The sequence below is a fragment of the Anoplolepis gracilipes genome, chromosome 10 (assembly GCF_047496725.1).
Source record: "Anoplolepis gracilipes chromosome 10, ASM4749672v1, whole genome shotgun sequence".
NCBI lineage: Eukaryota > Metazoa > Arthropoda > Insecta > Hymenoptera > Formicidae > Anoplolepis > Anoplolepis gracilipes.
In genome coordinates, this window is record NC_132979.1 from 1151886 (window position 1) to 1165247 (window position 13362).

General features: G+C 32.1%; 2 protein-coding genes across 13 annotated transcripts in view; one reads left to right on the top strand and one right to left on the bottom strand.

Moving 5' to 3' along the window:
- Acsf2 (Acyl-CoA synthetase family member 2) lies at window positions 1-8640 on the bottom strand. 3 transcript variants are annotated; one of them, XM_072900169.1, is made up of 9 exons: window positions 8539-8640; window positions 7404-7550; window positions 6293-6818; window positions 3429-3612; window positions 2409-2618; window positions 1467-1601; window positions 1165-1278; window positions 846-1082; window positions 1-443 (listed from the first exon to the last, which is right to left on the bottom strand). In XM_072900169.1, the coding sequence occupies exons 2-9, from the start codon at window positions 7504-7506 to the stop codon at window positions 138-140; spliced, it is 1815 nt and encodes a 604-aa protein (XP_072756270.1). In that variant the 5' UTR covers window positions 7507-7550; window positions 8539-8640; the 3' UTR covers window positions 1-137. The 3 variants fall into 3 exon arrangements, with proteins under 3 accessions (XP_072756270.1, XP_072756271.1, XP_072756269.1); XM_072900170.1 differs by lacking the exon at window positions 8539-8640 and adding an exon at window positions 8147-8322; XM_072900168.1 differs by lacking the exon at window positions 8539-8640 and adding an exon at window positions 7625-8005.
- The window catches only part of Nompc (no mechanoreceptor potential C), a 23632-nt gene continuing 17014 nt past the window's right edge, over window positions 6745-13362 (top strand). For 2 of the 10 annotated variants that reach the window (XR_012047437.1, XM_072900165.1), the window contains exons 1-4: window positions 9769-10477; window positions 10647-10748; window positions 12450-12551; window positions 12868-12984. Coding sequence is in view for 3 of the 10 variants with exons in the window: in XM_072900165.1 (XP_072756266.1) it covers window positions 10148-10477; window positions 10647-10748; window positions 12450-12551; window positions 12868-12984 (651 nt within the window). In the remaining 7 variants the exon portion in view is untranslated. The other 8 variants (XR_012047436.1, XR_012047435.1, XR_012047433.1 and 5 more) reach the window with 8 other exon arrangements.

Here is a 13362-nt window from a genome sequence, read left to right on the forward strand (position 1 = left end):
ATTTCATAACATAATAATTATAATTTTTAATTTAAAAAATTTTAATATTAATATTGGTTTACGATAGTATTAAAAATTAAATTATATTACAAAATTTTCGTTAAAATCAGCTACTATATTATCTTCACTTATTATTATTATAAATGTTTTTTTTTTGGTCTCGGTGGTATCACACCACTGTTCTCCAATTGTTCCTTTAAACGGAATTTCTGAATTTTTCCACTAGTGGTTTTTGGATAGTCATCTAAGAAGTGTACATAACGCGGTATTTTAAAGTGTGCTATTTTGCCTTTACAATAATCCCACAGTTCATTTTTTGTCAGATTCGCATTGTCTTTAATTTGAATGCACGCACAGATTTCTTCTCCATAGACGTCGTCATAGGCTCCTATAACTTGTACCTGCATTATTTTTGGATGAGTCATCAGGAAGTCTTCAATTTCCTACAATAAAAAGCAAAATGAATAATTTGTATTGTACAAGTGATATAATACATTGATTCTTGCTTCAAAAAAGAGAATCAAGATCGAGTCTAAAATAATAATATCTTTGAATAGTAAAATAAACAGATAAAAATTTATACAAAAATTTAAATATTTATATCGAATTTATAAAAAAAATTATATATATGTATATAGATTGCCATTTACGAAGATACCTTCTCTCTCTTTCTCTTTCTCTCTCTCTCTCTCTCTCGATAACATAACTCTCTCTCATAACAATTAACAAATACACATACCCATTTTTCTCTTCAATACATTATAAAATAACACACACATTGCTTAGTCACGACAAGTGCAAATTATGTATTAATATCTAATAATAACATTTTTAAATAGTTTTACCTTAGGGAAAATATTTTCTCCTCCCCGAATAAGCATGTCTTTTATTCTTCCGATTATAATACCATATCCGTTTTCATGCAAATTGAATTGATCGCCAGTTTTTAACCAACCATCCTGCGTTAACGTCTTGCTTGTATTTTCTTCATCGTCCCAATATTTTAACATATTGCAATATCCGCGTATCCAAAGTTCACCAGGTTTTCCGAAGGGTACGGGCAAACCATTTTCATCAACAACCTTCCCGTCAAATTAACAATATTTTAAAAGCTATAATTCTTTTTTACAAAATTATTAAATTAAAATATAAATTAATACACACCATTGCTTCGACATGATCTGATAAATGACCCACAGTGTCCTCAGCCAAGTGCTTTTCCTCTCCACGTATCGATTGAAATACTGTAGCTGTCGTTTCTGTCAGACCGTATATGCTCTGTATAATCGAAAATTTATATCGTAATAATATTTAGATTTTTCGAACAAATCCGATTTTGACATCAAAATATTTAGCGTTAAAATTATTATCTTCTAAGCTTTATTAATTTATTAATATATTTGCATGATAATACATATATTTAAATGACAGATGCTATTGAGCCATAGTCTTGGTTGTCAACTTACCATTATATCATTAAATCCAAGTAACTGTCGTATTCGCTTGAAGAGTTCAGAAGAAGCGGGTGCACCACCTATAATACCTGCCTGAAGACTATCTATCGGTAACTGCAACTGCTGTTGTGCCTCAAGTAACTGTATCTAGTAATGGAGACAAAAATGAGATTCAACTTAATTCAAATATTTTTATTAATTTTTGCAAAAAATTTGGACTTGAAATAACATAAAATTGGACGTGTCGTTTCTATCAGACCGTATATGCTCTGTATAATCGAAAATTTATATCGTAATATTATTTAGATTTTTCGAATAAATCCGATTTTGACATCAAAATATTTAGCGTTAAAATTATTCTCTTCTAAGCTTTCTTAATTTATTAATATATTTGCGTGACAATATATTTAAATGACAGATGCTATTAAGCCATAGTGTTATAGACATAAATTTTAAACAAAAAAAGATCATAGCACTTCTCGAGATTATTAATATAACAAGGTGTGGATTCGTTCCAGAATCCACGGATCAGATAACTCTTATCAATTTAAAATTTTATCTGTCCGTATGATGTCAGCGATTACTTATTGCACATGTTTCTACAAATCACGATCTCAACTACATTGTAAAAAAATATATACAATTACATGAACAATAAGTATACATTAAATAATAGAAATATATTATACATTTTTATTATTTATTGAATAATTTTGCACTTTTTGTTGATGTAATTTTTACATATTTTTTAATAATGCCTTTTCGACGTGAGCTATCAATCAATAACGCGTTGTAACAAGTATTTATCTTGATTCATATGCAATCAGATAAAATCGCACAATTTTCATGTATATAAACGATATATCATCATTTAAGAATTGCTTTATCTATTACCTATAGAGAATAAGAATTTTTCAAACGATCTAGTTTGCCTTGTCTTTTGTCCTCGCTTACCCACATAGTTGGCGTTCCATATGTTACGGCACACTTTTCTCGCGCTATCGCCTTCAAAGATTTTATCGGATTGAAGAAACGTTCTTCAATAACGAGAGTGCTTCCAGTGTGCAAGATGAGCAAATTGGCCATAGTTAATCCGAAAGCGTGGAAGAATGGTACATTTAAACATATTTTGTTCTCGGCATTTATCTGCATTCTTAATGAATTCTGTTACATATAAAAGTATACAATCATTTTTTTTCAAAATATCAAATATAGCTGTCAAGCTCTCTCATTGCAAATTAATTTAAGGTATTTGGAAATTTATCGAGATATTTGATTGGAATAAGCAGTTTATCCGTATTCGAATCTAAGGACAAATCTTAGAAATCGTTACATCGACTCCAAGGACAAGTGAGTGAAAATCAATTATTTTGTTCTCGAGTATATTCTCTTCTTCTAATAATGAAACAATTTTTCGAAACAACTAAATAATGAGAAATCTATCAATTTATATATTTACTTAAGAATAAATTATTATTATTAGAAAAAAAATATTGTCTCTCTCTCTTTCTTTTTAATTACTAAAATAAAATTAATAAATTATATGTATAGAAAAATAAATACAATATATATATATATATATATATATATATATATATATATATATACATATATGTACACTATATAGAGCAGAATGAAGCAGTATAAATTAATAAAATAAACACGTTTGTTCTATAAATAAAGCCTTGAAGTGGATTCAGTAAACACATTGCAATAACAACGTAAAAAGTTAGATAAATATCTAGATAAAGAGAAAAAGAAGAGAGATAAAATAATCGCTCTGTTTCGTTTAACGAGAAAATATTCGTAGCTTTGTTAAATTTGTTACTGAAAATTATTATATTTATATTAATTCAAATTAAACAAAGAGAATGCATAAATAATTTGTTATGTCAATGTATTATTTGATAAATCTGGCATTACGAATTATAAAGCAAATTAATATATATTTGTTGTTTAATTTTATCATCTTACCTGTTTGCTGTTATTTACAAGAGAATTATGCGAAAGGAGAGTGGCCTTGGACTTGCCGGTGGAACCGGAAGTAAACTGTATATTACATCCATCGTCGCAGGATATATCGGATTGCTCGGCAGCAATTGCGTCTACTTCCGCTTTCGTTGTCGAAGCCTCCACATCAGCGAAACGATGAGTACCGCTATAAATTAAACATGCTAATATCGCTTAAAACGCTTCACAATGGCATGTTGTTTACGAGCGTGAATGCATAGATCTCAGTGAAGCTATTAGTCTAATTGCGCCATGATTCTTCCATACGGCGAGGATAATTAATCAAATCGATTAATCGGTAAAAGTTGGAAAACGGAAAACGATAATATACGTACTAGATAACGCTTGGGATCCGAGGAACAGAAAACATATGATGAAAATACGTAAAAAGCAGTTTGGAGGATAGCGAGATTGCTGATTAGCATTCGCCTCGACATTGAAACTGTTCGGCTTTACTCCGTCACCCTTTTAGCATTTTAAATCGTTTTGTTCTTTATTTTTTTTTTCTTGACCTCAGATCGATATTCTATTCTTATGTCGTCAAACAAAAACCTTATTTAGTCGTTTCAGCAAATATATTGAAATTTTTATGATATTATGTTAATTATTTGGTATAATAAAACTCAGTATAAATTTTTCTAAATATATTAAAGTGTATCTATAAACCATCTAAATTTCTCTAATTTATTTAGAGATTAAATATAATTAATTATATTTCATATTTATATATAAAATGTTTTTGTAACAGAAAAATATTATTCACCAAAAAAGATTTATACTCGTAGTATAAAACAATAAGAATCAAAGGCTGTAAAGAATTTAACATTTCAATTCTTCAACATCTAGTGAATATTTTAAAATATATGAGCATATGTATATCGAAATATCTATAAAAATGCGAATACACGAAATGTGATTTGATACAACAGTCACGGCGTGTTCTTAATCCATTTGGTAAAATCGAGCAAAAGATTTCCGTCAATCAAAGTGCGAGGACTCACGCGATATTCACGAATCAGTGAGGCAAGTGTTTTGACGTGTGGACATATTAAAAGTTCACGAATAATCACATTCAAATTTATAATTATCTGAGCAAGCAAAGTCATAAAAATCAATAACTATTTTATTTAAATATATTGTAACACATATTGCTAATTATTAATATTTAAAGAAATTTCCTGAATTTATATCTCATATAATATTATAATGTAAAATGCATTTTCAAATATCAGTAATTGAAACAGCACTATCATTAATTGATTCTTTTAGCGAGATTTCATTGATTTGCAATGCTATAATATATTTATAACTGACAAGAGAAAAGGTATGGAAGTTGTATTCTAGGTCAAAATAGAAGGCACGTATTTTTTTTCACGTGCTCTTATGGCCGTTAAGGGGATAAAACACCCTCTTGAAAAAAATCGGTTTTCATATTTCTGGGCAAATACCGTCGAAACGATAAGAGATATAAAGAAAAAATGTTTCGAATAAAAGTTTTATGGTTTTTAAACCTGCGTAATTAGATTTTTCGAAATACCCCCTCTCTCCTTCAATTTTTGAAAATTTTAAATTTTGTCTTATAACAAAACTTATAGCTTATTTAACGACAAAATCAACCATATATGATAAAGTTGTATTCCGAGATCACATTTTTCAGAAATAAGTTAGCAATATCTCTACATAGCTATACACGTGCCCTATTCGCTGGCGACAAGTCTTTCTTCGCAATATCAGAGACAATCATGCACTATCAATGAATAATTTACTCATATGATAAAATAATAGACTTTAAACATCTCGTCAAAGAAATTTTCCTTATTTGATCAGTTTTATTTTTATAAATTAAAAATAGAACTGATCAAATAAGAAAAATTTCTTTGATGAGATGATTAAAGCCAATTATTATAGATCATTCGATAGTATAAATAAATGTATATCGTGATTAACGCAGTAGAATATTTTTATTTATAACGACGTGTAGCGGAACACATACTATTACGCATTATATATAAAAGCATATATATAAAAACATTATTATATATAAAAGTATCGAAACTAATCAGCAATTCAGTAAGTATACGATTTTGTTCTGTTAAAATCTTACGTGTGCATATATTATGTATGTATCAATTTTTACAAATTTTTATTATTGGTTTTGCTTTTGTCGTTAAATATGCTCTAAGTTTTGCTATAAAACAAATTTTGAAATTTTTAAAAAATTGAAGAGTGGGAGGGATTTCGAAAAATATGACATTTTCGAAAAATCTGACTATGCAGTTTTAAAGTACATTAAAAACTATAAAACTTTTATTGAAACATTTTTTTATATCTCTTACCGTTTCGGCGGTATTCGCTCAAAAATATAAAAACTGATTTTTTTTCAAGAGGGTGTTTCATCCCCTTAACGGCCGTAAGAGTAAGTATAAAAAAATAAGTGTCTCCTATTTTGACCTAAATTACAACATATTCAAACCGCAGGGGGACATTTCCATACCTTTCCTTGTGAGATCATCAATTGTGGTCAAAAAGTGAGATCAAAAAACTATTCATGACAGTTTATTCCAACCAATAATTATTCCAACAAAACTGATTTCATTTAAAGGAGTACAATTACAAAACTGTGAATAATAAATATTTTTAAACTTGATAACTTTTAATTACAAAATCCTTTATCCGCCACACAAGTTCAGCATCAAATAATAAATATTTTTATATTAGTAATATTAGAGTAATATTAATATTACTATTATACTCTAATATTATTAATGTTAAGTAGAATTTATAGAGTAATATTAATATTAATATTAACAATAAGTAAAATCTCTTACGTTACATGATCAGGCGAATAAATGATAATATGCTCCAAAGTAGGACACACTTCTTTGGCGGCCAGTAACATCTTCGAATAATTTTGAGTTTTGAACTTGTCTGGTGAGACAGTCGCTTTTACACCAACTTTTTGCAAAGAATAAACTAATTCATTCTGTTGATAAGCCGGGTTAATCGCAACGACGATTAATCCCGCCCTCGATGCACTCAGGGAAGTAATAAACCATTCGAGATCATTCGGACCCCAAATGCCCAACCGATCGCCCTTCTTCAGGCCTAATTTCTTGAGACCCGCAGCTAACGCGTCAACTCGTCGAAGAAGATCGGAAAACGTTAATTGAATATTTTGGTGACTCGAAACGATGCAAGTTCGTTCGGGCCATGTTGCAACAGCCTCGCCAAGTATCTGTCCGACAGTTTTTTCCAACAATGGAAATTCGCCAGGATTATACATGTGAGCAGCTTTGATTGCTTTAGAAAGATTAGCCCTAGTTTGAATGTTTGATTTGTGATACTGACATCGTTCTGCAATATGATTAATTGCAATGTAAGTTTATACGACGTTTTATTAAATCATATATATTTTTTAGTTTATCAGATTCTATTTTTTTTCTTTTATAGTGTTGCATTTTTATATTTTTAAATATAAAGATTACAAGATATCTATTTATATATATTTATATATAAATTTATATATAAAAGTGTAATCTTTTAATGCAATATGTTATAAAAATCTTTGTTAATCTTTGTTTTTATATTTCTATATCTTATAATCTTTATATTTAAAAATATAAAAATGTAATCTTTTAATGTAATGTTTTAGAAAAATATAATTTTTATATTAAGATAACAATCGTTAAAAAATGTTAATATCTGTTTTACCAAATCGGAAGCGTGATATCTTGTTATCTTTATAATTAATACAACTGGAATTTTTTTGTTATCTTTATTTTGATATCTAACAATAAGAATTAAGTAACGTTTTACTTGCTCATTCTTACACTACTGTTTGGCTCTGATTTTTTACATTTCAACATATATTTCTTTTTATCACATTATTTGTTCTATAATATTATTCTATTATCTTATTATTATAATTTATTCACTTACCTCTAAAGTTAGCGTGCAATAGAGAAAAACATCGTGAATAGCTATGATGATTTAAAATTCCTAACATAGCATATCGTGAATTCGACTTAAACAGAGGAAGCATCTTTCCGATAAAATAATCACACTTGTAAGCAAGTACAATGCACACTGAAACACATGCCAAACAAAATAAAATCTTCTATTATCAAGTTTATATCTTATTTGAATGAGAAATATATTACCTAGCATTTACAATTAGTCGTCTTTTTTAATTAAACATATAAATTCGATTTTTGTAAATAGGTTTAAATAATTTTTCATCATTAAAATTAATTAAATACTTTTAAACGTCAAGTGCATATATGTGAGTTCAATAGACATTAGGCTTTAATTTTTCGTGCGAAAAAGAACAATATAAAATACTTTATCAATGCACGCAGTAAACTAATTTCACGTTAGAACAATATCTCGCGGTTGTTTCAGTATAACCATTGTTTTCAGTATATTATAATAATATAATTTTCTTTTTTCAGTACGATATCAAGTTATAATACTTTAATTAATTTATTAGTGCATAAAGTAAAATAAATGTAATATTTAAAAGGATATCACGATTTTATTCAATGACATCAATATGACGTTAAATTACTTTTTCGTCTCGTGATTTTATCTATTTATCATCCTATCTATTTTACACAATGTTTCCATTCTATCCATCTTACACACACTTGGACATGCATTTCCGTTTAAAATATAATACACACACTGCTTGCTGATTTAGTACATTCAGTGCAGAATATATTGTAAGAAATAGGTGTTAGGACACAATACGTAGATCACTGATTTCACTGCAATGCAGTAGACAGAACTTGACTGAGTAGAGAATATAATTACTCAACTGATACGTTTATCAATGTGATTCTCGCGTTCATAACGTAATCTCAATGACGCAGCAAAGTAAATATAATCTGTGTGTATGTGACCTTGTTCGAAGAAAGAAAGCTTATGTAGAGATTGATTTTATTTGAACGAATCAGTTTCAAAATATTTAAATTTAAAGTATTCGAATTAATTATTGACTTAAAAATTTAGTTTTTTTTTATCGATAAATCTTCTTTCGTCGCGCAAAGTCAAACGTATAAATCTAAGTATTTACATGACAAACTCTTGTAATGATTTCACTAACACAATGTTTACACCAATATGCGCTGATATAAACTGACTTCATCTGACACTAATATTGCGGTTATTATCAATATCGTTTCTCTTATTTATTCAAGATACTTAGCAATTTAAATAATTAGACTCGTCGCAACAAAATACGATTAACATTATACTCTATGTTTTTTTCATGAACAACATGAGTAGTAACTTTTTGTTTCTAAAGCATTGCAAATTATAATTATACAACTATAGCTGTATAAATATAATTATAACGAAAAGATAAACGTACTTAAATATAAGAATCGTTATCTATGACTTAAATAAAACTTGCAACTAGATTTTTCAAGAATTTTTCTTAAAGATTTTATATCTTATGTAATATGATTTAAGTACTTTCTCGACAGTTAAGAGATACTTAAAAAAAAATATTTGTTTTAGCATCTCCGAGCAAGTTTTCAAGATTAATTAGTTCGCGGGTATATTGTTCAACTTTATTAAGTAACTTATCATGTTTTTATCGCGCCGCTCGCATTTTTCTGAACGTCAAAAGCATACGATGTAGAGAAGCATGTTGGGAGAGCGAAAAATAGAGAGCACGCACGAGCAAGTCTTTTTAGTCTCGGGCGAGCGAAAGCGAAAAGAAATTGAGGGACGTTACTCAGAGTCCGGTGGACTCGAGATAGACGGATAGCGTGCCTGCCAGGCTGGTCCGGAAGTCGCGTGTCGACGGCAGCCATAACAGCCCCTCCGCGACTCTCGCCCTTCCTCGACCTGAACCACCACCTCTTGCCTGATTTCCTTATAACTGCTACCAACGACTAGCACGGCCTATCACGAGATTGGCCCTTGTGTGCGAGAGGCCTGCAATCCGTGCAGATCAAGGGTGAGCAAGTATTGGTGCAACACTACCCTAATGAAACACCGAGAACAAGTCGGTGATTGGTCGATCCCGCCGAGGCCCGAAGGAAAAGCAACCCTCTCTCTTCATTGTAACCCTCTCGACTACGTAACGTCTTCAGAATCGTCAGACTAGCCGTGCCGTTAACACTTGGTAGCATTAATATTTGTATTCGAATCATCAAATAATTAACAGTGTCGAATCGTGCGAAAATCTGTCATTTGTGTTAGGACGATTGTCACACGAAACTAGAGGAAAAATATATTCCATAGAGATCATCGGAATCATGCTTTACTCAATTAACTAAGAAGTATTTACTCGTGTCACATTTATATATAACACTTGTAAAAATATTAATCAAATATATTAAAATATTATATATCATTATTATTCTGCTATTGGAACAAATTACGAGTGATTCAGAGTACATATACATTATATCTTTCAATTCTCGAAATTGTTACTTTTTATCAATAAAGAGAAATTGCCTTTCTTAGCGTGAAATCTCTCGAAATCATTATGTGATAAATGTGACCATTATTTGACTTTCTACTTGTCAAGTGTTCCATGTCGCAGTAAACAAAGAAGTATCTATCTGGTGTTTATTTCTCACTGTTACCGTGTATCATTAACGATGTGCAGTTTCAAACGAGAGTGAGTCACTTGAGCGAACCATGCTCGCGAAGGGATCGTACGGCATAGCATGAGTAGTAACAGCAAGAAGCCACCGGGAGGTAAGGACGACAAGAAGAATCCTTCCAGCAAAGAGGAGAGCCCGTTGGGCGGTAAGGACGATGGTGGTTCGGCCTCGACCGGAAGTAATGGGGCCGCGGCCCCAGGAGAGCCTTCGCAACCTGGAAGCAAGCCCAGCTCTGCTGGTGCGACTGCCAGAGAAGGGGCCCAGAGACTTCTGGGCCTGGCGGCTCGCGGCGAGTGGGCCCCCGTGGACCAGCTGCTCAAATCTCTGGAGAAGACGGTGCAAAGTGCGGGAGAGGATGGCTTCATCGTCCCACTCGCGGGTGTCCTGGACCCGGTCAGTGCCATTGATATGATTTTACTTGAATAAGAAAAGTAGTGGAAAGAATGTAAAGTTCTTATGGATAGAATAAATTCCTCGTGCGACTTGTTCTTGGAAAATTTTGGATTGCAAAGGGATACATCATGTAGCTAAACAAAGGCTAAACAAAACTTTTAATTTGCAGATGACGGGGATGACGCCGTTGATGTACGCCGTGAAAGACAACCGTAGCGCGTTGCTCGATCGGATGATTGAGCTCGGATCTGACGTGGGCGCCAGAAACAACGCAAGTACTCCACGATTACGATCATGCGTGAATGAAAAAATAATCGTTTAATAATCAAGAAATCTGTTTGTCTCTTTGACAAAGAATTAAAAAAAAAACATAAATTATAGTCTCGCAAAAGAGAAAAAAAAATATACTTATCCATAACCGAAGAAAAGTAAATTTTCTGAAAAATACTCCATTTGAAAAGGAGACATTTGATTCATTACCTTTTGTTTATTCATTGCCGTCGCGATAAGTACTCGTGTAGAATTACGTGCCATTACGTGGCACTGGCACGTAATGGCTGCGAAGGTAACGCGTGCTACGAAACGTGTACAGCTAATGATCAGGCAATTTTTGCTAAGTCAAGTCACCTCGCGGAGGTAGAAAGAAGGGAGCAAGTAGAGGATACGATTGCGTGAAGGAGGGCCAAGGTCAAGGAGCTTATGCTTACTGACCGAATGGATGAAACAAGTACGTCGTGTAGAGAAAGAAACACGCATGGTCCTTCCGATGGCATTTCCCATGACTTTCAGAAGGTTACACGAAACGCGTTATATATAATATAATCAACTCTTTGTCAAACGTGAAAACCGTTGCAGTTAAAAGTAATATTAATATTCTGATAAAACTTTCCGAAATCAATATTACTACACACAGTTCTACCGGTGGCATTTTCAGTGACTCTTAGAAGGTTACTACATAATTGACCCTCTGTCAGGCACAAAAAGCCATTGCAGTTAAAATCTCTTGATGACTAAAGCTCCAACTTTAATCTATTCCAAGAATCGGACCGCTTTTTCGTTGAAGTTGGTAAAGATAGGGGGCTGACTGACCTACTTATCCCTTTACCTGTCTTGTTTGTCCATTTGATCAGTAAACGTGAGTCCTTTAACCTTGGCTCTCCTTCACGCAATCGTTCTTTCAACCTCACGCACTCGTTTCACCCTCTCCTTGACTTAGCACAGATTGCGATCTGATTATTAACTGTAGACACGTGGCACACGTCACCTTTAGTTATCAATTGCGTTATTCAAAATCTCCATTAGAAAACTTTATTCATGTCGGCATATAAGTAGTAATATATCGTCTTTAATTATTTACTTAGACGGATAAATGAGTCTATAATTCTTGTTATCATACAAATGTGGGAAAAATAAATATTTCAACAGCAAAATTCCTGTTACTTGCGTCACAAGTGTATGTTAAAGTGCGTTTCGTAAAAAAGTATTGTTGAGATAAACTATAACTATGCTAGAACATCACTTTGCAATCATATGCAAGACGTTATGTACTTGCTATTATCGATTTACTGCCTACCACTCCCACGATGATTCTGATATAATTTTCCAATAGCATGCTGATACATGATATTCGTGATTGAAATCTGAAATTTATCATTAGAGGCAAGCTCAAATTCGTAGGTGCGGCAAAGCAAAATTTTTATAGCTTTTATTATTCCATCTTCATAAAAAGGTCCATTTTAAGTCAACAAAATATATAATCGCGCTAATTATGCTTCTTAAATATCGCTTGCTCGCAAACACTTAAAAGAATCGATAGAATTAAATGGTTAATTACGCAACTAATTAAAAATACGATATTGTTTCTCGGGAAAGAAAATAAATTTATGTTAATTTTATAATTAGCAAGTTAAGACTTTTTAATGAATAAATATTTTCTGGAATGTAAAACATTTTATCGGCACACTTTCTGCAGGATAATTACAATGCTCTCCATATCGCTGCTATGTACTCGAGAGAGGACGTCGTTAAGTTGTTACTGTCCAAGAGAGGCGTTGATCCCTACGCTACGGGAGGGGTACGAATAAATATTCATTCTTGCAATTCTTAGAAAGGAACTTGAGAGAAATCCATTGAAATAATTATTTTATACAAATACCGTATTGAAAGAGATTGCGCTACTCTATAGAATATAAATTCACTTGCAATCATTTTAAAAGATTTAATTCTATTTCTTATTTGATTTTTGTATTTTATTTTTTATATATAGCAAAATAAATTCTATTTTATTTTATTTGAATTCCATTTCAATGTTAGAATAATTCAACGACGTCAATTTATTGTACTTGAGTAATCTTACATAAAATATCCATAATTTTTGGAAACACGTGCAGCCAAGACAACAAACGGCGGTTCATCTGGTGGCGTCGAGACAAACGGGCACCGCGACGTCGATTCTACGAGCTTTACTAGGTGCTGCCGGACGGGACATCAGGCTAAAGGTCGACGGGGTAAGTATATTTCGCATATTTCGCAAACTTGCGCAATAAGTTCGCCGATTAAATGTATCGTTTTTCAAGAAAGTCCGAAAACTGCCGTCTCGAGTCTCGATCACCTCTCTCAATATGCAGGATAAATTCTAATCGTGCGACACTACGGTAAATTTGCTTTGGCCCGGAAACTTCAAATTGAAGCTTTGGAAGATAGAGGTTTTTCTGCAATAAACCGCGGCACGATGCTCCCATTTCGCGTTTCTCGCGTGACAGGTGCCGCGCGCCGAGAGATCGCTACCTGGTACCAAACGACGCCATAACTCTTCTTCCAGTTTGCTTTTTCCATTCTGTCTTTCTCTATCTTGCTCTCTGTCGCACTCTGTCATACACGTCGCA

What these genes read in the sequence shown, in the direction of transcription:
- Acsf2 (XM_072900168.1), bottom strand. An exon ending in ATGGAACGCCAACTATGTGG is followed by an intron (nt 1,602 to 2,408) that starts GTAAGCGAGGAC and finishes CTCCATTACTAG; the next exon opens with ATACAGTTACTTGAGGCACA. An exon ending in CAGATCATGTCGAAGCAATG is followed by an intron (nt 1,083 to 1,164) that starts GTGTGTATTAAT and finishes TTTGACGGGAAG; the next exon opens with GTTGTTGATGAAAATGGTTT.